This window comes from Camelus dromedarius, chromosome 11 (assembly GCF_036321535.1).
Source record: "Camelus dromedarius isolate mCamDro1 chromosome 11, mCamDro1.pat, whole genome shotgun sequence".
NCBI classification, from domain to species: domain Eukaryota; kingdom Metazoa; phylum Chordata; class Mammalia; order Artiodactyla; family Camelidae; genus Camelus; species Camelus dromedarius.
Window position 1 is genome coordinate 40,485,195 of NC_087446.1, and position 27,690 is coordinate 40,512,884.

Below are 27,690 nucleotides of genomic sequence, written 5' to 3' on the forward strand. Positions count from 1 at the left end.
CCCTTCCCCCTGGCCTTCTGTGTTTCAGACGAACTAGGATAGTAGAGCTCCTGGTGACTCTGGAATTTTGTTTTTGAGAGTCCCATACAGTAGGGAAAATGATCCATGGAGAGAAGTGATTATTTTCCAAGGTGAAGAGCCCTTGCCTTTTCTGCTCCAGGAATAACTGACCTCCTTTCAGGTGCTCCAATGCCTATGGCACTTTCCTGTGTTTAGGCCTCCATTCACCTTCTTCCCTTTGCCTGGTCCAGTCTTCATCTCCATCTTTGCCTCCCTAAGTCCTACTCATCCTTCAAGTTTCATCTGAAATGTGACTTCTGACAGCACACCTTCCCCAATAAGAACAGACCCTCCTCCACTACACCCTATACCAATGTTTAATAATGCTTATCTTACTTGTAATGACTGTTTTAGTCTGCTGTCTTCTCTGAGGGGAGGGAACATATTTGACTCATCCTTCTATAACTCTAGTATCCAGAAGTCCCTGGCATGCAGTAGGTACCCACTAATTACCTACTGGCTAAGGGACTGTGTATGCTGAAGAGAAACCCAGACAAACTATCTCTAATGGATTCAGCAAACGCTGAATGGATTTAAACAAAGTGGCAGAGGTAAAATGATTTGTTTCATGACCAAGGAAAGGCACGTGGTTGAAGGGTGAACCAGGAGAGGAATTGCTATAAAAATGTCTTTCTAAAAGAGAAAAAAAATGTATCTGAGGACAGCAGAAACTGAGAATAGATGGTGGAGGAGTCCTAATGACTAAGGATTGCAGTGACATTGATAAGATTCATGTCAGTTCAGTTCAGTTTAGTTCAGCTCAATGCAATGCAATTCAATTCAATTTGGCAAACAATCCCTGGGCCACCCTATGTCCTGGGTACTGGACTAGTCTGAGTGTGCAGTGATGGCCCCTCCTCTGGCTGCCCACTATCTTGAAGGGTAGACGATCCTAAAACCAGAGTATAGGCATGGTAGGGTTAGCAGTACACACGAGGCATGAAGCACTCCAGGGAAGCAAAGGAGAAACCAGTCACTTAACGTGACCCCAGACGGCAGTAGTTGAGATGTGCCTGGGAGGATGAGTAGGATTTGGTAGAGTGGGATCTGTATGGTAACAAGGGAAGGTAAGAACTGACTTGAGTCAGACGGATGTGAATTTGAATCTTGGTTTCAGCATTTTCTAGATATATAACCATGGACAACATCTCTGAGTCCTTATTTTCTCATTGGTAAATGGGAATAATTATAGTACCATGCTTATAAGGTACTGTGTGGATTAAAGGAAAGATTCCCAGAAATCTTTTAGTACAATGGGTGCTACTATTATTTTTCATTAAGTGGAGACAAGAAAGCCTTCTAATGCCAGGGGCAGCAGGAACACAAGTCAGACTGATCTTCTAAGAAGATAATGATAGTGCTTTCTATGTTCGAGGCACGGGTCTAAAAGCTTTTTAAGCACTGGCTTATTTCAGCCTCACAAAACTTAATGAGATAGACATTATTATTATCATTCCCACCGAACGGCAGAAGCCACCAAACCATATCTGAGAAACTCCATGCTCTTAACCATGACTCTCCACGGCAGAGCCCATCACAGATTTGAAGGAGTCAGCTGGCCCAAATGTGATGCAGCTGCTGGAATGTAGGGTGGCATGCAGACTGGAACAAAAGACTTCACCTTTATGACAAATGCATGATGTTGAAGAGGGAGGGGATGAATGGAAAAGTGCTGACCTAAGTAACTCTGGAAATTAGTGAAAATGGTATGAGTGAGTACAAAAGGAACTGTAGAAAAGTCCTGTACTGTACTTGGTGAAGCTGTTTCTCATGGGGCTATGGCTTAACAGTTCTGGAACTGTACACATATACTGGGATTAAACAAAGATGTACATGGAAGGGGGATGGTGGGAGCCAGGTTTTCCTCTGTTGGAGTGGGAAGTCACAGATAAGCAACCTGGGAAGGCTAAGATGAATCATGCAGTACTAGATGAAAGTCCGAGACATCAATATGAACTCTGTTTAGCTTTAGCTAAAGATGGATATATATAGAAATAATTACAGACATGCGTGTATATACAAGTTGAGATACACACATATTTCCTAGCTCTGTCTGCTGAGAGAACTTAGAAACAATGACACCCAGTAGCAACAAGCCCAAAGGCCCGAGTGTAGGGCAGAAAGTGGGCCAGAAAAGACGCTGAATGGTCAGGGGCGGAGAGGGCATTTTACACTGAGGTCTGACACAAACCCCCTCCCTCGGACATCGGCCAACCCAGGGTCCAGGAAATGTCATAACTAATGACAAATTGGAGCTGTAAGGGCAGAAAGGCTTAGCATAAAGAATGTGGCAATGAGGTAATCTTCAAGAAGAAAAACTGGGACAAGGTGTCGTCAATGTCAAGTGGAAACGCTAACAATGAGGAGAGGAGGGAAATGATATGACGGATGGTGGAGGCCTCAGGAATGCACTGGACCATGCACTGAAATGTTCTCCAATTCAGAGGGGCTGGGGTTGGGGGTGAGGTGATCTTATCACCCAGAGGGCATCTGAGAGCAGTGACAGGTCTGCCCTGGCTTGTGAGTTGGAAGAGAGCAATTGGCAAGACAGACCAGAAGTATTTCTTGGCTCCATCCCTTTCCTGGCATATTTCCTTAGAGGTCAAGTGGCTGCATCTTCTCCAGTTTCCCAGGTAATGGCAGAGTGGAGTGGTTGCAACAGAGACTGTGTGGCCTATAAGGCCTAAAATTACCATCTGGCCCTTCATAGGAAAATGTTTGCTGACCCCTCATCCAGCCAATCCAGGTAGTGTAAGAGCAACCCTAGATAATACAGATATGAATATGTATGGCTGTGATCAATAAAACCTTATTTACAGAAACAGGTGGCAGCTGGATTTGGCCTGTGGGCTGTGGTTTTCTTGCCCTGACCTAAAGCACAGCTCCATCACACAGAAGCACACAGAGAGACTTTCCAGAGCCAGCTGTGGCAGTCCTCAGAGACAGAGCCATGCAATCAGTGCTCTGTATGCTTGGAAACAGAGCACTGGTTGCCTCTCTGGGGTCTCATCATTTCAGTGGAAACAATAACATTCCAAAGTGAGACAGAGAAGACTTGGAGCAAATAATACTTCTCTGAAGACTGAGCCCTTCACCTAGTGAAGAACTCCTACTCATCCTTGTAACCATACCTCCAGTGTTAGTCATCCTTTGCCCGACCCACCCCTGGGATGAATGCGTGTTGGATTTTCTGGCATTCATTCCTTTTATTCTAGTCACAGAATTTCTATGTCCACTGGATAATGACCCTGCCCATATTGCATGCCACTTTGGTGGGCCTCTTCCTACTGGTTGTCTACCTTCCTCTAACCAATAAATATGTGACCACAGTGGGACTAATCCATACTGTTTCCATGAAATCACAATCTTGAGTTAAGCCATGAAAATGATTTGGGCAGATTGACTTCCTGATGGAATGCCACGATGATTGTCTATTACTTCTAGCTATCCAGATTCTTGGGGCTTCCCTGGATCCTAATATTTCTGAAATTGGTAGTTTGGGTTTTTGTTAGTTAGTTTTTTTTTTTTAAGTTTCTAATCATACGTAGGTTTCCAATAAATTCCCTTGAAAAACTCCACCAAATTAGATGTGGTTTCTACTGCTTGCAGCCAAAGAAAGCTGATATAATCTCCTACCTGATCTTATTTGTCCCAGAGAAACCCTTTTGCAGCCCATGGCACCAGAGCCATCCTTTTTTTTTTTTTTTTTAAATAATAAATACAGGTCAGATAATGCCACTTCTTTGCTTGGAAGGAAAGAGAAGGAAATCCAAAACCCTTAGCAAGGCTTCAAGGCCCTCCTTGATTTGTCCCCAAGTCTCTCTTCCACGTTTGCCTCCTATGACATACATCCCGTATATACTTGCAAACATGCCAAGAGTCTTTCTTTCTCTGGGAGGAAATAGCCCTCATTTGGGTAGACAGATTTCTATGCTGGGATAAGCTATGATGGAACATCAGCCTTCAGTTGAACTGACCAGAGAAGAAGGGCAGTAAAGGAGACAGAAAGGGAGAATAATGATGTCCCTACGGGATCTCTGCCCTGCTGGACATGTATCTATACTCTCTGTCCCTCTCACACTCTGCTCCTACCCTTCCCCCCAGCTCCCCAGCCCTTGCCCAGGGACTCACATGTAAGCCTTGTAGTTGGATCCAATTTTCTGGATGCGAATGTCGTACTTGGAGTCGATGAAGGCCTCGGTGGTAGCATAGGTTTTGGCCATAGCCACCATGCTTGTGATGTCCTGGTAGTCATGCTGGTTTTCTACTTTGATCTGTGTGGGAGGATGAGGGGGTAAGTATCACCCACCCAGCGTTCACTAAGCACCTACCCAGTGCTGGGACCCAGAACTGCACATATAATGACCTTGAGAAGGTCAGATGCCTGGCAAATAGGAAATAATTCACTCCACTACTTCCTGTGGAAGAGAAAGGCAGCATTCCACTTGGGGGAGTCAAGGGAATCTTTATAGAAGGGGTGATCTTGGAACAGGGTTTGGAAAGATAAATGTGATTCTCAGATGGACTACAGAGTAGGTGCACTCTGTGGAGAGCATGGAGGCTGGACAATGCAGAAGCAGGAGGAACCGGTGTGGGGGGGTGGGCTAGTAATTCAGACTGGCCAACATGGCAGGAGGGGGATGCCTGAAGGGAGTCTTCATGGAATAGATATGGAGGGCCTCAGCAGCTTTGGTAGGGGCTAGGATGCTAGCCTGAAGGCTCTGGAAAGCCACTTGAAGGAGAAGAGCTTAAACAAGAAAGTCGCCTAATTTGTGTTTTAGAAAAATCACTTAAGCAGTTGCGTAGAGGGCTGGATGGAAGGGTGTGATATGGGGTAGAGAGAGACCAGTTAGAAAGAAGAGAGCGTGTATGTGTGTTTGTACATGTGGTGTGCATGTGCAAGGTGTGTGCACGTGCGCTGCATGTGTGAAGTTTTTGGAAGATTGTGTGGGGTATGTGGAAGGTATGGTTTGTGGTTTATGTGTGTGGTGTGTTTGCACATGTGATGTGTGTGGTGAGTGGTGTGTTTGTGTGTGCAGTGAGTGTGTGTATGTGTATGTGGGAGTGTGTATGCACTGGACACGGCCAGCTCTGCTAGACCAAGGCCTGGGGGAGAAACTCACTCATACTGTTTACTGGGCTGAGGCCAGGAACATGGGGTGGTGCCCTGGGGTCAGGGAGAGGTCTCAGGAGAGCTTCCAAGGCCAAGTGCAGGGGATGAGTCCAAGACTCCGTGATAGTGATCTCAACACATAACAGAGGCTGATTCCCAGCGCCTCTGGACAGCTGGGCGGGTGCCCCCTCCCCTGTCACCCTCACCCGGAAGGCAGAGGGGTTCTGATGCTAGGCCAGCAGTGAGCAGGGGCCAGATCCCCTGAGGGCCTGGTGGGTGCTGAGCAGCCTGTTTGGGAGGCGGTCCTGTCCTTACAACCTCTTCTATCCCTTTCCTGCCTGCTCTTCAGTCTCAGCAGTGCCCTGACTACACCATCCCTCCATGATGATGCCCATCCACATCTGCCACATCTTCACAACTTACAAAGCATCTTCACAGCTTTCCTTTGGTACCTGAAACAGAATTGTGAGGTAGACACGGTGGGCATGATTATGAGCATGTAACAGATGCAGACACTAAGATTTCTTACTTGTCTAAGGCTATAAAGCAGCTAAACACAGAGCTGGGAATGAAACTCAGCATTCCAAAAGTACAGCTGTTCTTTGAACCATCTCAGGGTATCTACAAGTGCATGTCTGCTATTCCACCCAATAGACTGTAAACAATGATGGGGAGGGAGGCTTGGAAAACCTCTCTTCTTCACTCCCTGTGCATCCCAGTTTCAGTGGCAGGGTGCCTCCTCCCACTGGAGGCTGACCCAATCCTTTCTTCTAGGTCCTCTAAGGCTATGACTGCTTGTTCCCTCCTTCCTCAGTAATAGGACCCTTAAGTTTTATCTCATCATCTGGTCTCTCAGCTAAAGATTACTTTGTCCCAGTCTCCCTTACAGATAGATGTAGCCAAGTCTCCAAGTCTAGCCAATAAAAAGATGAAGAGACATTATGTGAGCAACTTCTGGGTGGTGACTTTAAGATAAAGGGAATCTTCCCTTTTCCTCTTTCTTCTACCTGGCTGGGATGTGTACATGATGGTGGGAGTTGCAGCAGCCTTTTTGGACCACAAGATGGAAGCTGCATGTTGAGGATGGCTGACTATTAAGGTGGAAGGAAGCTGGATTCCCAACACCATGGATTCACCGATCAGCCTTGACTGTGTGTGCTCTCAGATTCTTATGTCAGAGAGAAGTAAATCCTAATCTTGTTTAAGCCACTGTTATTGTGGTCTTTGTTAAAGCAGGCAAACTGTATTTCTGCCATATATTTTTAGTCTCTTGCTCTTCACTGATTATCCTTTGGATCAACATGATCAATGAATCCACTAATCTCAAACTGTTCCTGCTTTTCAATACCTCAGTTACCCACTGCTCTCTCTGTCTCTACATCCTCATTTCCCACTCACTCCTAAACCCACTCTCTGGATTTCACTCCCCACCATTCTAATGAAACTGATTTGATAAAGGTCATCTTTGACCTCCTCACTGATAAATCCAATAGAGTTCCCTTTGGTCCTCATCTTGTTTTGGCTCTCTGTAGTGTCTGAAGTCACTGAACTTTTCGAAATTTGGTTTTCACCCCACTATTCTCCTCTGGTTCTCTTCCTTTTTTTCCTGGCAACTTCTTCACAGTCTCTGTTGCCTCCTCTTCCTCCAGTTTCCCCTTGGGTGATCACAGTGTTGTATTCTCAGCCAACATTTGGGACCCGTAGAGAGAGTTAGACTGACCGAAATGAAACAATGTGGGTGAGAGCTTGCGGGGACAGCTTGTCTAATTTAGTTTTGTCACTGGGTGGATGTGGAAAGGACCAGAACTACTTTTGCACCTTGGTTTCCTAGACAGCACAGCATACACTGCAGGCTGTCTCAGAGATCTGGCTGTGTACAACATCCACTCTCTTCTATAGCCATGAAATGCTTTGATCTAGGGGTGCATGCCTACCCAGAATAAATACTACACTTCCCCATCTCCCTGGCACCTGTGTGTGGTCATGTGATCATGGTCGTGTAATCATGTTTTGGACAATGGGATGTGAGCAGAACTTCCAGATTTGCCGTTAAAGGGAAGTGGGTGGGGAGGTGCTTTTCACTGCCTCCTTTCCTGTCCTGCTGGCTTGAGTGGGCATCATTGTAAACCTTGCGTCTGAAGGGCAACACTCCACAACAGGATGATCAACAGGATGGAAGGAGCCTGTTATGTGACAGGGAAAGTCTTAGCTTATTTAAGCACCTCAGGTCTTTGTTATAGCAGCTGTACCTTATTCCTAAGTAAATATTTGTTAAATGAATCATGCATATATTCATTTATTCACAGGAGAGACAAAAGGAAGCAACGAGAGAAAGTATAGATGTATGGGTTTAATTAATTAATTAATTAGTGCTGGTCTCATCTCCCTTTGTGAGCCCTTCTTTCCTACTGTAGTCAGGTGGTTTGGGGGTGGGGGGCACTCATCCTGCCCTCTCCAGGACTGAGCATGTGACCCAGGTTTCTCATACATAGGCTAGTAATTTTACTCTCAAATTGTATGATGTCCAAGTCCCATAAAACCTGGCTTAACCTCTGGCTCCACCCATGTCTATCTCCCCGCTAGGCTGTGAGCTTCTTGAGGACAGAAAATGTGTCTCATTCCTAGTTGTAACACTGGTGCCTGACATATTGCAGATGCTCCAAACATGTTTGCTGGATTGATTTTAAGAAGGCTGGATAGAGATCTGCTTGTAAATTGGAAAGGGGCAGAGAGATGGAAGGAAAAATAAGGGAGCCTGGGAAAAGGCAAAGAAAATGTGTTTCAAGGAAATGTGTTTTATAAGGTGAATTTTTCTGTAAATGCTCAGGCTGGATTCCACACTTACAGCTTCCTATTGTAGCTCCAGTGGCGCAAGAGGTTAGTGCATGATACAAGAGGTTTACAGCTTCCATCGTGAACCTTGAGAACCTGATGAAGTCAGGGACCCAGGAGAAAGGAGCAGGTGGCCTGGTGAGTCGGGGCTGGAGGGGACTTTGGGCTGGTGCTCAGGCCACAAAGGTAGGTGGGGTGAGAAGGTATTAAGGACAGGCAGTCACTGGGGATGGGGGATGGCTGCTGGCCCAGGGCGGGAGTCGTGGCACCTCGCTTTATTTCACCTCGCTGGAAATCCCTGTAAGTGTTCACAGAGACAAGCTGAAAACAGGAACCCCTAAGTGAGCTGTGATTCAAGATTACCCATTTGCTGCTTTGGGGACCTGTGCTGAGGTCCCCGTGGCCTCCCTGACTCGAGACTCACTTTCATCCCACCTCCCTCTCTCCTCTTCCCTATCTCCCCTTCTTTGCTCCTTTCTCCACCTTCCTTGACTTTTCTCCCTCTCCTCCTCCTCTCCCTCGTCCTTCCTCTCTCCCACATCCACTGCCTTCTCTCATCTTTTCCCTCTTACTTTTAATGTCTTCTGTCTCCTCTTTGTCTCTTTCCCTCTGCATTTTCCCTTTGTCACCTCTTACTTCTGTCTTTTTCCAGTCTCTCCCTTTCACTTCTTTCTCTCCCTTCATTTCCCCTGATCCCTTCTCAGGGCCCATCTCCTTCCTCCTGCTTTCTTTCCATTTTGTCTTCATCCCTGCCTCCCTGTCTCTCCTACCTCTTTTTCCTCACTGTCTCCTCATTCAGTTTTGCACACTTTCCTCCTCTCCTGCTTTTTGAACTGCTTTCCTTTCTCATATGAGTGTGTGAGTGTATGTGTGTGCACACATGTGCTCCATCTGCAGGGTGAGCGAGCAGAAAAAGTGGAAACAGAGGCAGAGGAACTGGGGAGAGGAGTCAGGAGACGATTCTAAATTCACCTCATAGGTGTCCTATTCCAAATCCCAGTCTGGGATGGGAAAACCATCTTCTACAGCCTCGGCAGACTATGCACTATTTGCTTGAACAGGATGCTCACTACTAGGCAAGGCCACTCATTCCATCTTAGGGAGCTTGTTCTACTGTACATTCGACCAAGAGTGAACAAATGGCCCAATTATTGATCATGCAGAGTAAGTCTTGGCCCTCTGCCTTGTGTCTGCTTTTCATCCACTGGAAGAGGGCCGCCCAGGTGTGTCTAAGTCCCTCGTCCCTCTCTTCTTTATACATCCCAATGTGAGCTGGTTCCAGATCCTCTACTACCTTGAAATGCTCGCCTTTGACATGCTGTTAAACCATGTGGTGTCCAGAATTATACACATAGTTCAGATGTGGTCCTACCAACTGAGACTGGATAAGATGTCACCTCACTTTATCTGGAATACACCTGGCTTAATCCTGCCTCAGAGCCTTTGCACTTGCTACTCCTTGATTGCATGGCTCACAGTCTTACTTCATTCACGCCTCTGCTCCAGCCTCACCTTCTCAGAGCTGTCGTACCTGACCACCACATGTGAGGTTACTCCTCCCACCCAGCACCCCTCATCTACCTTACTCCATTCAATTTTTCTCCATAGCACTCCTAACATCACTTCATTATCTATTTATTTGTTTGTTGTCTTTCTTCCCTACCATTCCACTAGGATATAAGCTCTGCAAGAGCACTGCTGTATTTCAAGCACCTATAATAGCAGGGAGCAACAGGCACTCAGTAAATTAGCTGAATGATTGAATAAATACATCTAAATATTTATAGATATATATCAAGTGCCCATTATATTCAGAGAATTACTGATCATTTTCCCAGATACTACGCTGGGGGCTGGGATGCATTTAGGGAACAAGATTCATAACTCTTATCCAAATAGAGCTTCATGCCTATTAATTATCTTGCTCCTATTAATGCAGCTAAATAAAATATTAGCTTTTCTAAGGTCCACGTGGAGCTTGTTCTAAGCCAATATCTCTAGATCATTTTTAAAAACAAGATCCTGATCTCTCCAAGCTTGGACTTGAGTGGTTTTAATACCAGAGCAGGACTTTGTGTTTATCTTTTCCAGTCTTGACTGGAATCCAATATTGATTCTGTCATCTAACCTGTTAACTCTCCCTCTCAGCTCTATGTCATTCAAGACTTTGGTGAACTCTTCCTATACCCAATCCAGCTCTTTGACCTTATCTAAGTTACTTCTCTGAGCTTTAGTTTCCTTACTTCTAAATGTGACTATAACAACTATCTTGCAGGATTATTATGATTTTTAAATGAAATTACAATGAATGTCTAAGGACCTACCTAGCATAGCACCTGGTACCTAGTAAGTGCTCAGCCAAAGTTGTTTATCTTTAATTGGATAATTGTTGAGATTCTTTGCTGACATTGAACCATTAATCAACACTTTTTTTTACAGTTATTTATGCAATTATTCATCTGGCACCAAATCTATCTCCTGTATAATCATCCAAATTGATGAGGAAAGGTTCTTCTTTTTAGATAAATTCCAGCTAATACAGAAGGAGTAGGAGAATTAGAATGCCATCCTTCTGCAACAATTAACTTAATGCAACAATATATCTAGGCAACAGTGATCAATGCCAAGACCACTGGGAAAGACTGATGGAGAACTTCCTAATATGTAGATCAGGCAGACAACACCTCAACTCACAGATCAGTCTTAAATCCTAAAAGAGAGACAGTCAGATGTGATCTTGTCTACAGATATGCAAAGAGAAACACCCACTACCACCTATGAAGTATTTTTGCCAAAACCCAGAACTTGAATCAGATCAAGTCTCTATTTCCAACCACCAGTTATAAGAAATGCAGACAATGGTGGAACACTAATCAGCCAAATTCAGAAGGCAGAAAATTCTACTGGAAGATAAACTTTCCTTCCAACAATAAAGTGATGAGAAAAATATAACAGAAGGAAGGGAACTGTTACAGATCAAAGAAGACTTCTGTCATACCAACCATGTGAAATATGAAGGCTTTATTTGAATACAATGAAGAGAAAATCAATTAACAGAGGACTATTGAATACTGACTATGTATTAGATATTAATGAGTTATTACTAAGCTTTTAGGTGTAATAATGGTAATTGACTATGTTAAAAAAGAAGTCCTTATATATTAGAAATTCATGCTGAACTATTTACAGATCAAATGATGTGATTTCTGGGATCTGCTTTAGAATAAACTGGTGATCCACAGAGACAGAAAGTAGATGAGTGGTTGCCAGGAACTGAGGGGAAGGGGGCCTGGGAAGTGACTGTGAATGGGTGTGGGGTGATGAAAACGTCTTGGAATTATATAGTGGTGATGGTTCCTCCTTCTGAATACACTAAAAAGCCACTGAATTGTACTTTAGAAGGGCTAATTAATCCCTTGAGCCAATTCTTTAAATAGATCTCTTTCTCTCTATATATACATTTCCTATTGCTTCTGTTTCTTTGGACAACCCTGATGAATGCACCATCTCAGCAAGAGCTAAAGTGAGAAGACAAAGCTGTGACAGAGACCACCATGGCCAAGAACTGGTAGACTCACCCACTGATATAACAAGGTTGGGTTACTGGAGATCAGAGGTTCTGAGATGGTGCTTTCTTAGGAAAAAATTATGCCAGCCTACCACTCCTCCCTTGTTCTACATCTGATAGGAGCTTCAGTGGGACACCCAGCAAGACTGATATGTGCCTGGTGCTGAATCCTTCCCAGGCCATTTGCAGGTGAGCATCCTGCCTTAGGTTTATCCAGGCTAAGGATGTGAGTGGCTTCCTATGGACCACAGGTGGGCTGTGTGGAGAGAGCATGAATTTCTGGCTGAAGTAGAGATGCTGCCATCTGCACGGCCACCACCCTGGTCCAAGCCACCATCATCCCTCATTGGACTACTGCAATCATATCCTTTTGCAATTCCTCTTGCCGAAGCCAAACCTCAGACTAATTTCCTCAGAATCCCTGGGCGTGGGCCAAGGCATTATTATTTTTGGAAGCTCCCAAGGCAAATGTGTGCAGTGCAGGTTGAAAAGTTTCTATGATCTGGTTCCTGGTCATCTTTCTTTTGCACTCAGCTGAACTTGTCCCCGCTTCACTGCCTTTGTACTTGCTATTCCCTCTGCTTGGAGTAATTTTCCTGAATACTTTCCCACGGCTTGTTTCTTCAGGTCTCAGCCCAGAGGACCCCTCAGAGGCTTTTCCAACTACCTGATATCAAGTAGTTACTCCTTCCTGCTCACTCTGGGAAGTATCTAGTTATTATTATTTTTTCTTACCATCTTTGACTATCTGAAATGACTTATCTGCTAATGTGTTTATTATCTCTCTCCTCCACTAAAATGTAAGCCAAATAAAACCAGGGCCTCCTGTGTCTTGCTAGGGAGACAATATAACAGAGTGCTGAAGAATGCAAGCTCAAATCCCAGCTCCATCACTTACTAGCTGTGTGACCTTGGGATGTTACTTAGCCTCTCTGTGTCTCTTTCTTTGTCAGCAAAATGTGGGTAACTTGTTAATGTAAAGAAACTACTCCACATCAAATATGCATGACTTGAATTTTTGTTGAGCATTAAATGAGATACATGTAAAAGGTTTAGAAGAGCTCATGGTTCATTATAGGCATTCAGTAAATGTTAACTACTATTATCATTCCCTTTTATACCCTTAACACCCAGCATAGTGCTGGGCAAACAGTAGATCCTCAGTAAATATTTACTGAAAGAATGAATGAAGGGGTCAGTCAATGGGAATATCTGGGTGAAGAGAATCCATGCAGAGGGGAAAGGAGGTGCAATGGCCCTGGGACTGACACTGCCTGTTGAGAAGAGACTCACAGATATTAACTGAATACCGAGCCTTGACATCTTTTTGTGGAAGCTGAGGACTAATAGGGATTTATGCTTAAAAAGGGGCAAACCTACCTCCCCTCAGAGGTGAACAGTGAGAATTGGGCAAAGATCCTTCCTAAGAAAATGGTTTGGAATCAACCTTGATACAGAGACACACAAGCAACTGAAGTCCACTGCCCTATTTCAATAGCCTAGAAAACATTTTAGGCGAGTGTGACCAGCAGCTCACCCCAGCCAAATTTATCTCCATCAAGGTTCTGTAGAAAGCTCAGTTTGGAGCATGCTCCATCTGGTGTGATGGCAGAGACACATTTGTTTTTTTCAAAGATAACTACATGAGGCAATGTACTGAATCAGGTTATTTACGAATAAGCTAAAAGCTAGGAGGAGATCTACCCAAAATAATAACTGTAGCTTCAGAGTACTTACTCTGTGGTCTCTCTTTCTGGCAACAATTAGCTGGCTGAGCCAGCTGGATATTCAGGCCACTCCTAGTTCGAGATAATAAAACCATAACCCTGGCACACAAATAGATGCTTGTTTTTCTGTTTTTATAACAGGAAGGCGTGCATCCAGCTCATTCCAAAGTGGTATACGCTTATTAAGAAACTAGTAAAATGGAGTGAAGAGATGGGCTAAATCTCTGTTTTACCTTCCAGTAAAATTTTCCCAGTCTTGCAACTCCTAGACTTTCAAGGCAGGTCTAAGTATAGATTCTGTGCTTATATCAATAACATCAGGCCAGGCTCACACAGTTTAGCTCTGAATCAATTCCTGAGCTCAGCATCAAAAGCTTTAAAGAGGTAAGTGGGAATTGCAAATGACCTAATGCAGAAGTTCCCAAACATTCTGGATTTATGACGCTCATCTTAGCAATTATTTCACAACATTCCAAAGCCGAAAGAAGTACCAAACGGCTTCATTTGTTAAGTAGTTAGAGCTACACAGCTTAATAAATATTTATGTCCTAACAACTTAGTAACTGAAAAAAAAATGAAGCACAACATATTTTTATTTCATTCTTAAAAAACTACAATTACTTACTAATGGGATGTGTGTGCTTGCTGGGCACTGCACAAATTCCCGAACCTTAGGATCAAATCAGACCCTTCACCCACATTTCCTGTTCCACACTGATTTTCATATAGTACTTGCTTTTTAGCATAACCACACCAAAACCTCAGTTTTGCAAAGATGTGACATCATTGAAAGGAACATGTTGTGATCTAATGTTGAAACTGTGAACCACTTTGGCTAGTAATTTGCATGATGTCCGACAGATGCCGAGAACTGCTGTTTTCCTCTGAAAATTTAAAATACACTCTGCTGCCCTAGGGTATTGGGTGCACGGTTTAGGATCTGTGGACCTAATGTTATTACTTTTGGCATTCTCCCCAGCAGTGAATAACACAAGCCTCTGGTGCAACATCCATGTCTGTTCTTCATGTGAAACGTAGGTCTGAGAAACCCATGGGGGCAGGACATCCAGTAAACCAGTCCCTACTTTAGGAAAATTACAAAGATACTATGCTTTTTAAAATGATATAAATTCTATTCGAGATTGATTCATCAGGACCATGCTCTCAGCTCAAAGGTGGGTTAGTTAATGAGAGTAAGCAGACAACTTTCACTAGTCCCTAAACATATCTGAAATCAAATAAAATGTTGCCTAAGTGCTGCATTAAACAGATAATCACGGCACAGTCCCTGCCATTGAGGAGTCCACAGTCTGTGGGAAAGACAGATACATGGGCAGACAATTCAATAGATGGTGACTGATGCTGTGACAGAGGCCAGTGCAGGATGCCAGGCATGTGGCACAGGGACCCTGATGTACCTGGGGTGGGTACCAGGTTTCCCAGATGAGGCGATGGATTCTACTCCAACTTTGTTTGTCTTGATCGTAGAGGGGAGGATAAATTCAAACCCAAAGCTTCTTTTCTTTTTTAAGTCACAAAGTTACAGTTCACAGTGGGTGTTGGCATAAAGCTCTACATATCTCATTATTTTCACATGTACTCTTTCAAGATACCTATTTCTTATTGAGCACTGACTATGTGCCAGGAGCTGTTCTACACCGTTTACATATAGTATTCCATTTATTCTTCACAAACAACCCTAAGGGTGTCTAGCTGTGATGTACCCACAGAAACCCTGTCTCTGCAAATAACTATAAAACTGGAAAAAGTTAATGAGGTACCTGGTTTGAGGCAGTGGGAATAGGCTGAGACAAGGGACATTCAGGAAGTGACCCCCATGTGCATCTCAGGCTTTCTGCGCTTCCCTGGGACACTCCCACCCACTGGTCTCCTGGCACTTCCTCAACTACCCCAGCTCTTTCCTGCCTTTGAGCTTCTGCATGTGCTGTTCTCTCTCTCTCTGGAAGGTTCTTCCCTCCTGTTCTTGCATGGCCAGCTGGTTCTCATTCTTCAAGTCTGCTTACCTGTCACCACCTCAGAAGTTTCTCTAACAGCTCTCCCATGCTTTTCTCTCTTTTAGCAACCTGTTCTTCTCCTGCCTGGTACTGAGTAAAGCTTATGATTGTACATTCATTTGCTCATTTATACCCCCATCTGCCCCTCCTACTAGCCCATGATTTCAATACCCAGTGATAGCACCATACTTGGCATGCAGTAAGTCCTCAATGAAGAGCTGCTGAGTAAATGGAGGAAGGAAGGCTGTATTAGATTGTGGGGAAATGGGGATTTAGGGGGAAATGAGGAGACAGGGAATTTCTCCTCTCCAGTAAATGAAAGTTACAAAAAACCCAGAGAACACATAGGGCAGATCAGAGAAGGCTTTGCGAAGGGTCTGGGACTTGAAGACAACATATGTCCACTCAGTCAATCCTCCCAGTAACCTTGAGAGGGAGATGTTATCCTTCCTATTTCACAGATGAGGCTCAGAGAAGTGAAAGACATGCCCAAGGTCCCCCAGCTGGTAAGTAGAGGGATAGAGAATCAAATACAGCCTGGTGAGTTCAGAACCCCATGAACTGTTTGTGACACTGCCCCACTTTGAAAGCAAAGGATTGAGGCAACTCTCTCTTTCCTATCTTTTTCCTTTCCCACTTTATCCTTGTCTGGCTCTTTTGCAAGCTCTACTGATGGATGGACTTTAGCTGGCAAAGGGCAGTTTCTGAGAGCACAGTGGAGCAGGTGCCCAGTCTCTTCCTGGAAGGACCTGGGGAGGGCAAACTCTGCCAGCCAAACTCCACAGCCAAGGTGTCCCCCAGCTGGAACTGTGGCATTGATGACTCAACCCAAGGGCCCCTTGGCCAAGGCAGCCTGTGCCAGGGGACCCTGGCATGGCTGAGGCTCAGGGCTGACTCACAGGGCAGGCTGCCACCACCTGAATCACCCACTCCTCCTCTGGCTGGAGAGAAGAGGCTGGGGGGCTGGGGTGGGGCACTGGGCTGGGACCATGTGACTCATCTAGTGAATAAATTATAAGGATGATTGTAATAACAACAATGATGGACAATGACAGCTACCTTTAACAAGTGGCTTTTATGTGCCAGGTGCTATTCTAACAGCTGCATATTAATTCATGTAGCCTTCATAACAATCCTATACAGTAAGGACTATTATTCCCCCATTTCACACATGAGAAAACTGTGGCCCAGCAAGGTTATGTAACTGGCTGCAGGACTTAGCACTGACATATGGAAGCATTGAGATTCCAACCAAGGTTTGTCTGACTTCAAAGCCCAGACATTCATTCAATAAATATCGAGCCCCTACTATAAGTCAGACACTTAGAGGCACCAGGTATACAATGATGGGGTTGGGTGAGACGTTAGTAAACATATAAATATATGACATATTAGGTGGAGATGAGTGTTACGGAAAAAATAAATTAAGCTAAGGGGATAGGGCTTTCTCGGGGTTAGGGTGGGAATGTGATTTCATGTGGAATTTGTTGGAGTTTTCCCTAATAAGACGGCATCAAGCAGAGACCTGGAGGACTAGAAAGCAGAGAACTGGAGGATGTGAAGGAACGAGTCACAGGCCAACCCCGGGCAGAGAAGAACATGTGCCAAGGCCTGAGGTTGACCTTGGATTTCTGAGTGTGTTTGATGAGTAGTGAGGAGGCTGGGGTGGATGCAGCAGAGTGGACCATGACCAGAGGGGTGGCTGCGGTGAGAACGGTGGGGGAGGGGCACAAGTCATGTAGGGTCTCAGAGCCATTGGGAGGACTTTAGCTTTTACTTCAAGTGATGTGGGGAGCCAGGGAGGTCTTGGAGCAGGGGAACAATATGCTCTGACTTATGATTTAAAAGGATCCCTTTGCTGCGAGAAGACTAAAGCAAGGGCTAAAAAGCAGGGAAGCCACTTGGAAGGCTAGTTTAACAACACAGGTGAGAGAAAACAGTGGCCTGAACCAGGGCAGTAGATTCTAGAAATATTTTGAAGGTAGAACTGAAGGGATTTGCTGATGGGTAGGTTGTGGGATGTGAGAGAAATGCAAGAGTAAAACATGACTTCAGGGTTTTTGGTTGGAGAAATTGGAAGGATGGGCACCTCTCCCCTTATGCCCCTTCCCTATATGGGAAAGGCTGTGGAAAGAGCAGGTTTGGGAGGGGCGGTGAAATGAGGAGCTCAGTTGTGTCCACTCTCACGGGTCCAGGTGGACATTTGGTCATACAAGTCTGGAGTTCAGAAGGGAGGGCTCATCTGGGGATTTGAATTTAGGAGTATGTAGATGGTTTAGAAAGCCATGGAACTGAATGAAACAGCCTATGGAAGGAGAGAAGGTAGAGGAGGGGTCAGAGGATTGGGCCTGAGGTGCCAGACTTTAGAATTTGGAAGATTAGATGCAACCAGCAAAGAGGACTAAGAAAGGCACAGCCAAGGAGGTAGGAAGAGACACTGTCCTGTTTGGAAAGGCAGGTGGGTATAGGCTCCCCAGAACTCTGGATTTTTCTGTGCAGGAGAGTGGGTCTGGGTGGTGGTTCAGGGGGCACACCATTGCTCTTCAGCCCTCTTCTCATCCCATTCTCTCTCCCCTTCTCCTTCCTTCCTTTCTTCTGGCCTGACTTTACCAAATACAGACTCACACCTTCTCTTACACCCCACTCGGGCCTCCTCTGCACCAGAAAGGAAGCATGTTAGGCACGGGGGTGAATGTAGTTGAGGAGAGGGGCAGACCAAATACAACTTATAGAGATCAGACAGGACGAGAAGTATAGCAAAAGTGTTCCGGGAGCTTAGAGGCTGACACAGAATTTCTTGTGCCTGTGCCTTCTACGAGGCGTCTTCACCTTTGGTTCTCTCTTGCTGAGGGGAAGGTAGGGGTGTTCATCATAGGAAGGGCTGCACGTCACCCTAGACCCCATTCTGAGTTCTCAGAAGAGACAGAGAGAGGCCAAGACAGCTCCTCTAGGATGGTTGCTGTGCTCTGCAGTGGATGTTGCGCCATCTGGATCCCCACCCCAACCCCATAAGGACAGAGGCACCCATTCCCCCAGCTGCCTGGAGTGGAGGCTGCTGAGGCTCATAGCTTCATTCCTCCCCATGAACTGCCCTCAGCAAAGGGGAGATGCCTGGCCCAGGTTTACCCACATTCCTCGGGCAGCCCACATCCAATGACTGACTGGTGCAGGAGTCCAGCGGCCCAGACCCTTGCCTTGATTTGGGACAATTCTGAAGGGCCAACTCAGCTTTGGAACTCCCTAGGAATCAGCTGAGGTCCCTGTTGTAACTACATTCTAAATCAACTACTCCTTCTGCCTAATCCTACTTCCCTTGCCTCCCAAGGGCAGGTCCTGACACATATCTTGTAGCAAGCTCCCATCTCAGTCTACTCAACACCTATCTCCCTCTTCCTCCATCCTGATAGAAGCCCAGTTTTGCTTAGGTATTTACCTACCTCCACCCAACCATGGGCTTCAGGGGAATTGAAGCTACATCCCACTCCAGAGGTGGGTCTTGATTATCTTAAGTCAATCAGAACACAGCACTCTTCTCACAATGGCCCAGGGCTGGACATATGAATAAAATGGCCCAGTCAGATGGAAGAGAACCTCTAACCCCATGATGGATGGGAACAGGGAGGCATGAAGTATATAACCCAGAATGCCACTAGCAGCCAGTGTAGGACAGAGGAAACTGCCCAAGAACAAAGCTGAGCCTGAGGCCAGCCAGCAGGGACACAACAAGCCTGGGATCTCAGTGACTTCACTGAGACCCTAATCCCCAAGCCTTCAGAGTGTTTAAGCCAGTTTGAGGTGGAATTTTTCATTACAGCCAAAATAATCCTGATACAGGGTTGATGCCCTTACTGGATACTGGCCGGCTAAACCTGCTTTGCTGGCCCAGGGGTGTGTCTGCAGGTAGGTATTCTTGCTGAGGCTCTTGTCTGAGGCAGAATTTTTCCCTCTGAAAGGAGCTGGGGGCTCCCAGTCCTTTTCTTTGGCAGCAGAACAACTTTAGGTTGGGGGTAATGTATTAGAGGAAATCTCTTATTTCTAAAGTCCTGCAGTTTCTTCCATGTGGAGGGAGCAACACTGCTGCCCTGTCTGCCCTGCATTCACTCCTCTTCAGAGGGTGTGACATATTCAGATCAGAAGGTTTGGAGGAGAAATGGGGCAAATGTAGGAGCGCAGCCCACTCTGCTCTCCCTTTTCTTTGTCTTTCCCACAAACAGCATGTAATCCGTTCTGCTTCTCAGATTGTAAGTTTTTTGGGTCAGGCTCAACATGGGGAAGCTGGAGGCAGCTCAGCAGTGCCTGTGTTTGATGGATTAAGTCTGTCTAATTCTGGGGTTCAGTATTGAGAAAACTATTTGCCTGCAATAGCTAAGCCACATTCTTTAAGACGTTTATTTGTATTCACACATGTGATATTTCAAACTTCTTACTCTTACTACACCCAGCACCTCCCATAGAGCCTACAACAAAGCCAACTGGTGAAATAAGAGTATTGCAGGAGCAAAGTCAAGCATGAGGCTGGTCAATGACCTTCAATGCTTCTTCCAAACCCAGACCCATTGATTCTATGATTTGACAAGTGCACCAGTTGTATTGAAGAGACAATGTGTTTTGTCCCCTAACACATAATTCCAAGAGGCATTTATTCAGTGGTTCTTCATAAGAGACCTTTCACCATGAATGAATAGCAGGCAGCACCTTTCCTAGTGGTTTTATAAAAGTTGCTGGAATCTTTTCTTGACCCACTGGAACATGCTCTTTTCTACCTTCCTTGAATGACCCCCTGGCTTTGTGGGCTAAAGAGAGGGCAGCAGGCTTTTTGCAGAGCTCATTAAGGTTTGCTTTTTCCTCGCCTGAAGCCATCCTTAGTAAATCTCCTCTTTGGGGTCTGAGAACTCAACCTTCAGGCAAGTCACCATCTTGGTTGGCTTGGAGAGGTATGACTCACTGTGGAATGATCAGCCCCGCTCCCTCCTCCACCCGAGGGACAGGCTCTGACAGTGAGCCCATTTCCCCTGGGCCCCTGCCTGGCACCCCCTCTGTCTGGGCTTTTTGGGGAGTGTCTTGACCCTGGACTTGACTGGCTCTTCCTCCCTGTCAGCACTTCTTAGCTAAGCTGCTCCACCCCACTCTCTTTGCTGCCCAACAGAAGAATAAAGGAAGCCTTGGAGCCTCCCAGGCGGGATCAGATTCCAGACCATCTGAAATGAAAACACATCAAGCCAAGCAAACAAAGGGAGATGTTCCCTCAGCCAGGCTTATTATTTCAACCCCTCTGTGGACATTTCACTGCTTCAGGCCATGTCTGCCCGAAAGCCGCCTGGGGTCCCTCTTTCCCGTTGGGGCCATCAGCCTGTGCTTTCATGGTATGGGCATGTGACCAACCAAAAACAAGAAAAAGAACACTGAAGGCCAGCAGGTCTGGACTCCAGTTCTGGCTGGGAAGGGACCTCACTGGGTGACCTTGGGCAAGTAACCTTCCCTCTCTGACTCCTGGCTTCAAAATTAACCATGCTAGCTTGGTTATAAAAGTAAATCAAGGGCAGCATTACTCACAATAGCCAAGATATGGAAACAACTTAAGTGTCTGTCAATGGATGGACAGGCACACACACACACACACACACACACACACACACAAATATTATTGAGCCTTGAGAAAGAAGGACATCCTGCCATTTGTGACAACATAGATAGACATTGAAGGCATTATACTAAGTGAGATAAGTCAGACAGAGAAAGACAAATACTGTATGATCTCATTTATACGTAGGATCAAAAAAAGCCAATCTCACAGAAACAGATAGTAGAATGGTGGTTACCAGGGGCTGGGGGGTGGGGGAACTGGGGAGATATTGTTAAAGGATATAAGTATACAACTAGAAGATGGATAAATTCTGGAGATCTAACACACAGTAGAATGATTACAGTCAACGATACTGTAATATAAATTTCAAAGTTGATAAGAGAATAGCAACTTAAATGTTCTTACCACAAAAAAGAAATGATAATTATGTGATGTGATAGAGGTTTTTGCTATGCTATGGTAGTAATCATATTGCAATACATAAATGTATCAAATCATCCAGTGAATCCCACTCCTGGGCTTATATCCAAAGGGAACTCTAATTTTAAAAGATACATGCACTCCAATGTTCATAGCAGCACTATTTATAATAGCAAAGTCATGGAAGCAACCTAAATGTTCATTGACAGATGACTGGATAAAGAAGTGGTGTATATATACAATGGAATAATTCTCAGCCATAAAAAAAGAATAAAAGAATGCTATTTGCTGCAACATGGATGGACCCAGAGATTGTCATTCTAAGTGAAGTAAGCCAGAAGGAGAAAGAAAAATACCATGATATCAATTACATGTGGAATCAAAAAAAAAAAAAAAAAAAGCACAAATGAACTTATTTACAAAACAGAAACAGACTCACAGACATAGAAAACAAACTTATGGTTGCTGATGGAAAAGGAAATGGGAAGGGATAAATTGGGAGTTTGAGATTTGCAGATACTAACTACTACATATAAAACACATAAACAACACGTTTCTACTGTATAGCACAGGGAACTATATTCAGTATCTTGTAGTAACCTATAATGAAAAAGAATATGAAAAGGAATATATGTATATATATGTAAGACTGAAACATTATGTGTAAACCAGAAATTGACACACAGTAAACTGACTATACTTCAACTAAAAAAAATTCAAAAATTAAAAAAAAAAATTTAAAAAGGATATGCCAGTAAATACATATCTAAAAAAAGGTATCAAATCAGCATATCGTATACCTTAAACTTACACAATGTTATATGTCAATTATATGTTAATTAAAAAAAAGTAAATTGAGGTTGAGAGTGTGGTCTCTGAAGCCAGATCACCTGGCTTTGAACTCTGGCTCATCAAATGCCAAAAGGGGGTTACTCTACCTCTACCCTCCCACCTCCCTCAACTGTAAGGTGGTAATTAGTACCGAACTCAGATGCCCCATAGGTAAGAGGAGTAAGTTAACCCTCAGGCAGTGCTGGTGCATAGCATGCTTTCAGAAAGTTTATTACCATCAGCGTTATTCCTAAGATGCTCATGTGCTGTAAGGAGAGTCAGACATGTAACTGAAAGTGCTCTAGTGGGTTGCCAATGGGGCAGCGGAATTCTGACAGGCAGAGTATGGGCACAAAGTTGGGGTTTACATCCACTGAGGGGTCAGGGAGAAGTTCAGGGAACTTTTGAACTTGAGCTGAGTCTAGTGTTGATGAGGCTGACATGGTGTGCGGTGATCATGGAAGATGAAAGAGGGAGGGAAAGGCAGAGGAGCATGGAACAGTCTGGTACATTTGGGAACTGGAGAGGGGATGGGTGTGAGGAGCACTGAGTGTGAGGAAGCCACTGCTGAGAGAGGACCCTGGAGGGTCTGGTAGATGCTGGGGGATCCCGCAGGCTTTATTCATGGACAACATGGAGCCACTGCCGGACTTTAAGCTGAGAAGCAATGTAGCAGTTCTGGGTTTTAGGACCCGAGCTTCAGCAGACACTATGGAAAATGGATGGGAGAGGCCAGCCAGGAGGCCAGGTGAGCATTTAGGCAGTGATTGCTGCAGTTTAGACCAGAAGTGATGCTGAGCCGACGTGAGACAGAGGGAAGAGAAAGGTAGGAAAAAGCAGGGAGGCTGGTGGTGGATGTGAGGGGTCCAAGGGGACAAGCAGTAGAACTGTGTGGTCAGAGCTTACCACACAGTGGCCAGTGCTGGGAGTTCTTTACAAAACTGGGATTCTGGCCGTGTTGTAGTGAGGCCCAGGGTGGGTTGAGTAGCTTCAAGGTCACACAGCTGGTGAGCAAAGCAGAAGGATGCCTAGCCATAGTCTGGTTTCAGAGTTCTGTGCTGTGACGACTGTGCATGGCTGCCTCTCTGTAAGCATGGCTCTCATCCAGCGCCTTCCGTGCTCCAGCCATTGTTCTAAGTAACCTGCCTAAGGTCACCCAACTAGTAAGTGACACAGCTGTGATTCAAACCCAAATGGCGGGGCTCCTGAGTGGCACTCCTTATCACCATGCCAAATTACTCCAGGTGTCACTGTGATTCAGGTGAGACCACAGAAGTGGACACGACTGTCTAAGGCATTGCTGTACCTAGAGCCACATGTGAAATTCTAAATTTCCCAGCAGCCACATTTAAGAAGGTGAAAAAAGGCTAAATTAATTTTAAGACATTTTATTTAACGCAACGTCTAATTTTTTTATCATTTCCATGTGTAATCTTTATAAAAATTATGAATGAGATATGTTTTCTTTCTTTGTACTTGAAATCTTTGAAACTGGATGTATATTCCACATTCACAGTCCTTCTCAACTGAGCCACATGTCAAGGGCTCAGCAGGCATGTGTGGTTGGTGGCCACCATATAGAACAGTGCAGGCCCCAGGAATCACATACAGTGAGGACAAAGGAGAGGCCAGGATGGAAACCCAGGGCACCTGGACAAAAGAGGGGAAGAGGCAACTGCAAAGGACGTGAAGAAAGTCTGGCTGCAGAGAAAGGAGGAAAGGCAGGTGGGAATGGTGTTCTAGAAGGTGACGTAGATGGGTCAACAGCAACAAACAGCCAAGGAGCAAAACAAGGGGCTTAGGCCTTTATCAGGCTTGTCTATCCGGAGGACATGAATGATCTTAGCCAGAGGAAGTTTCGAGGAGTACTGGGAGCTGATTTAGGGAGCTGGGGAGTGAATGGAGACAGCAACCACAGGCTCTTCTATCAGAAAGGTAGGGTAGGAGAGGCACACAGGCTCTACAAAGACATAGCCATTCTTTTCCAATCCTAGTAAGACTTGAACATGCTGAAGGGTTGGGAAGATGCCAGTGGAGAAGTAGCATTGAAAACCAGGGGTGCAAAGGAATGGACAGGTAGCCAATTCTCAGAGGATATGCACGAAAGTAAGAACCAGAGCTCAGAGGGAAAACGAACTCAGAACAGGAGACAAGACACCACTGAGACAGGGAAGACAGGTGTAGGGGAAGGCACAGTGCAAGAAGGTGTATACATAACGTGTGAGGGCAGAAGGGGTGAGATGATTCTGCCAGCATCAGTGAGCTCTGTGGCAGAGGTGTGTGTCCTCTTTTTCGGGGGAAGGATGTGGGGCTTGTAGAGAGCATAGTGCAGTTCTGAAAACACCACTATGGGGATGCGAAAGGCACTGACCAGGGAGGTGTAAAAGCTTTGCCAAGACCACTGGGGGCCCCTGAGGCTGGAGACCATACAGTTGCAGCTACAGCAGCAGCTGCAGCATCAGATCAGTGGTCTTGGCTTAGAAGAGATGAAGGTCCCATGGCTGGATTGACCAAGGTTGGGAGTTCTTAGGGAAGGTGTGACAAGAGGACTAGGGAGCTCACTCATTCATTCAGCAAACACGTATTAAGTGGCTACTCGATGCCAGGTACTATGCCAGGTGCTAGAGATCATACACAGCACCAAATGAGAAAAGATTCCTGCCTCCATGAAGCTTATGGGAATGCTTTTCTCTAAACTCTCAGTAGGTTCCTAACATAGAAGGGAAGAAGTGTTCTGGGTTGGGCCTCAGCATGTTTGACAAAAAATTGGGAGGGACTGAAGTTTAACATTCCACATGTGGAGCTGATGTGCTCCACTGTGTGGCCCAAGGAGAAAGTAGCTGCTCTGGACAGTGGGTACTGATCCTAAAGTCATGGAGTTAGGGATACCATCTCCATATGCCTGGAGGGGACAGATGAAGCTCAGAGAGGGCAGGCGACCAGCCTGAGATCATACAGCCAGTAAGTGGGAAGACTGAGCCTGCTGAGCCCAGAGCCTGCTGTTTTTACTTTTTCATATTCCCCAATTGATAAAGCCTCAGAAAGAACAGACTTGTCGAGCCCCTTGTGGACATGGGTTCCCTACCTCCCTCCTTCTCTTGCCAGCCCTGGTTTGGGCCAAAGCCATGGTCATTTTATACACAGATGGAGGTGTCAGGGGAGGCTTGCTAATGTGGATGGTCCCCAGTCCCAGAGGGGACTAGAGAGTCAGAGATGAATAAACTCCTTTGGGTGACTTAAGGTCCTCAGGGGAAGGACAAGGCTGTTAGGAGCTTCCTGGGGTGGCCAGGACAGAAGCACAGTCAGACTTTGCTTCAAGCTGTTTTGAGGCAGCTCTGCTTCAGGGTCCTGGGTGATGCCAGCTGGCACTCTCTGTGTCTTTGCTCTGGTCTCTTTTTTTCTGGAATGCTCTCCTTGCTCCTCTACCTAATACCCACTTACCCATCAAAGTCCTAAAACCTGTCACCTCTTCCAGGGAGCCTTTCTGGTCCACTCCAGCTCATAAGGGTTCTTCCTCCTCCTCTGAACTCCTGCAGGGCTCTATATCACTTGGGTTTTACTGTCGACTTAATTATAAGCATGTGCTCATTGACTTAGTTGACAGATATTTATTGAGGGCACTGTGCTTGGCACTGAGAACATGGTAATAAACAAGACAGATGCAAGGGAATATTCTAGTGGGGGGAAGTGGAGAATGAGCAGACAGATAAAGAGGAGGTTGGGTAGATGGAAAGACAGATATAAATAGGTAGGATACAGCTAGTTTGCAAGTGCATTGAAAGACAGCAGGAGAGTGTGATAGACGATGTATTACTGTGTATTGATTGAATTTTTAGGGACTTCCAGAAGCTGATCAATCGGGCCAGGTGTGTAGAATCCCATTTAATAGGATATAGGCTCTACTACACCACCCTTTTTTATTCTCCCCACACAAGTCACAAAGTTTGTTTTTTTCTCCCTGAAAGGCTAGTTTTATTTTTTTTAATTTTTTAAAACTTTTTTTATTGAGTTATAGTCATTTTACAATGTTGTGTCCAATTCCAGTGTAGAGCACATTTTCTCAGTTATACTTGAGCATACATACATTCATTGTCACATTCTCTTTCGTTGTGAGCCACCACAAGATCCTGTATATATTTCCCAGTGCTACACAGTACCATCTATTCTACATTTTGAAATCCCAGTCTGTCCCTTCCCACCCCCTCTCCCTGGCAACCACAAGTTTGTATTCTATATCTATGAGTCTGTTTCTGTTTTGTATTAATGTTTTTTTTTTTTTTTTAGATTCTGCATATGAGCGATCTCATATGGTATTTTTCTTTCTCTTTCTGGCTTACTTCACTTAGAATGACATTCTCCAGGAACATCCATGTTGCTGCAAATGGTGTTATGCTGTCTTTTTTATGGCCGAATAGTATTCCACTGTATAAATATACCGCTTCTTCTTTATCCAGTCATCTGTCGATGTACATTCAGGCTGTTTCCATGTCTTGGCTATTGTAAATAGTGCTGCTATGAACATTGGGGTGCAGGTGTCATTTTGAAGTAGGGTTCCTTCTGGATATATGCCCAGGAACAGGATTCCTGGGTCATATGGTAAGTCTATTCCTAGTCTTTTGAGGAATCTCCATCCTGTTTTCCACAGTGGCTGCACCAAATTGCATTCCCACCAGCAGTGTAGGAGGGTTCCCTTTTCTCCACAGCCTCTCCAGCATTTGTCATTTGTGGACTTTTGAATGATGGCCATTCTGACTGGTGTGAGGTGATACCTCATTGTAGTTTTGATTTGCATTTCTCTGATAATTAGTGATATTGAGCATTTTTTCATGTGCCTATTGATCATTTGTATTTCTTCCTTGGAGAATTGCTTGTTTAGGTCTTCTGCCCACTTTTGGATTTGTTTGTTTGTTTTTTTCTTATTAAGTCATATGAGCTGCTTATATATTCTGGAGATCAAGCCTTTGTCGGTTTCATTTGCAAAAATTTTCTCCCATTCCGTAGGTTGTCGGGCCAGGTGTGTAGAATCCCATTTAATAGGATATGGGCTGTACTACACACCCTTTTTTTTTCTCCCTCCACAAGTCACAAAGTTGTTAATCAGATGAAATTATGCAGGCAGTGCAGTGAAAACACAGACTATGGGGTCAAATCTTGGCTTAGGCACTTGTAAATGCCGTGACCTGGAATGAGTTCTTAAATCTTTCTGGGGTTCAATTTCCTCATGTATAAAGTGGAGATGATAATATTTATACCCATTCTCACTGAACTGGGAGACTATAAATTGTATTTCTGTCTCTATCTCTACCTATCTATCTATCATCTATCTAATCTATTAATCTATAATCTATCCATCTATTTCTCTAAGTGATGGTTATTATTAAATGCTTTAGAGTTCTAAAATACACAAAATGGCCCATATATGAAAGACATTGCTTTGAGCATGGGTTTGAGAATCAGACTTTACAACTTACTAGCTTTGTGACCTTGGGAAATTTCTTCTCTTTTCTAAACCTTGATTTTTCTCAACTGTAAAATGGGGT

General features: G+C 44.9%; 1 protein-coding gene across 5 annotated transcripts in view; it reads right to left on the reverse strand.

The window, feature by feature from the left end:
* Positions 1-27,690, reverse strand: part of SYN3 (synapsin III) — a 447,506-nt gene that overhangs the window by 23,481 nt on the left and 396,335 nt on the right. For all 5 annotated transcript variants that reach the window (XM_010994185.3, XM_064491696.1, XM_064491695.1 and 2 more), the window contains one exon: positions 4,192-4,334. In XM_010994185.3, coding sequence (XP_010992487.1) covers positions 4,192-4,334 — 143 coding nt within the window. The remainder of the gene's footprint in view (positions 1-4,191; positions 4,335-27,690) is intronic.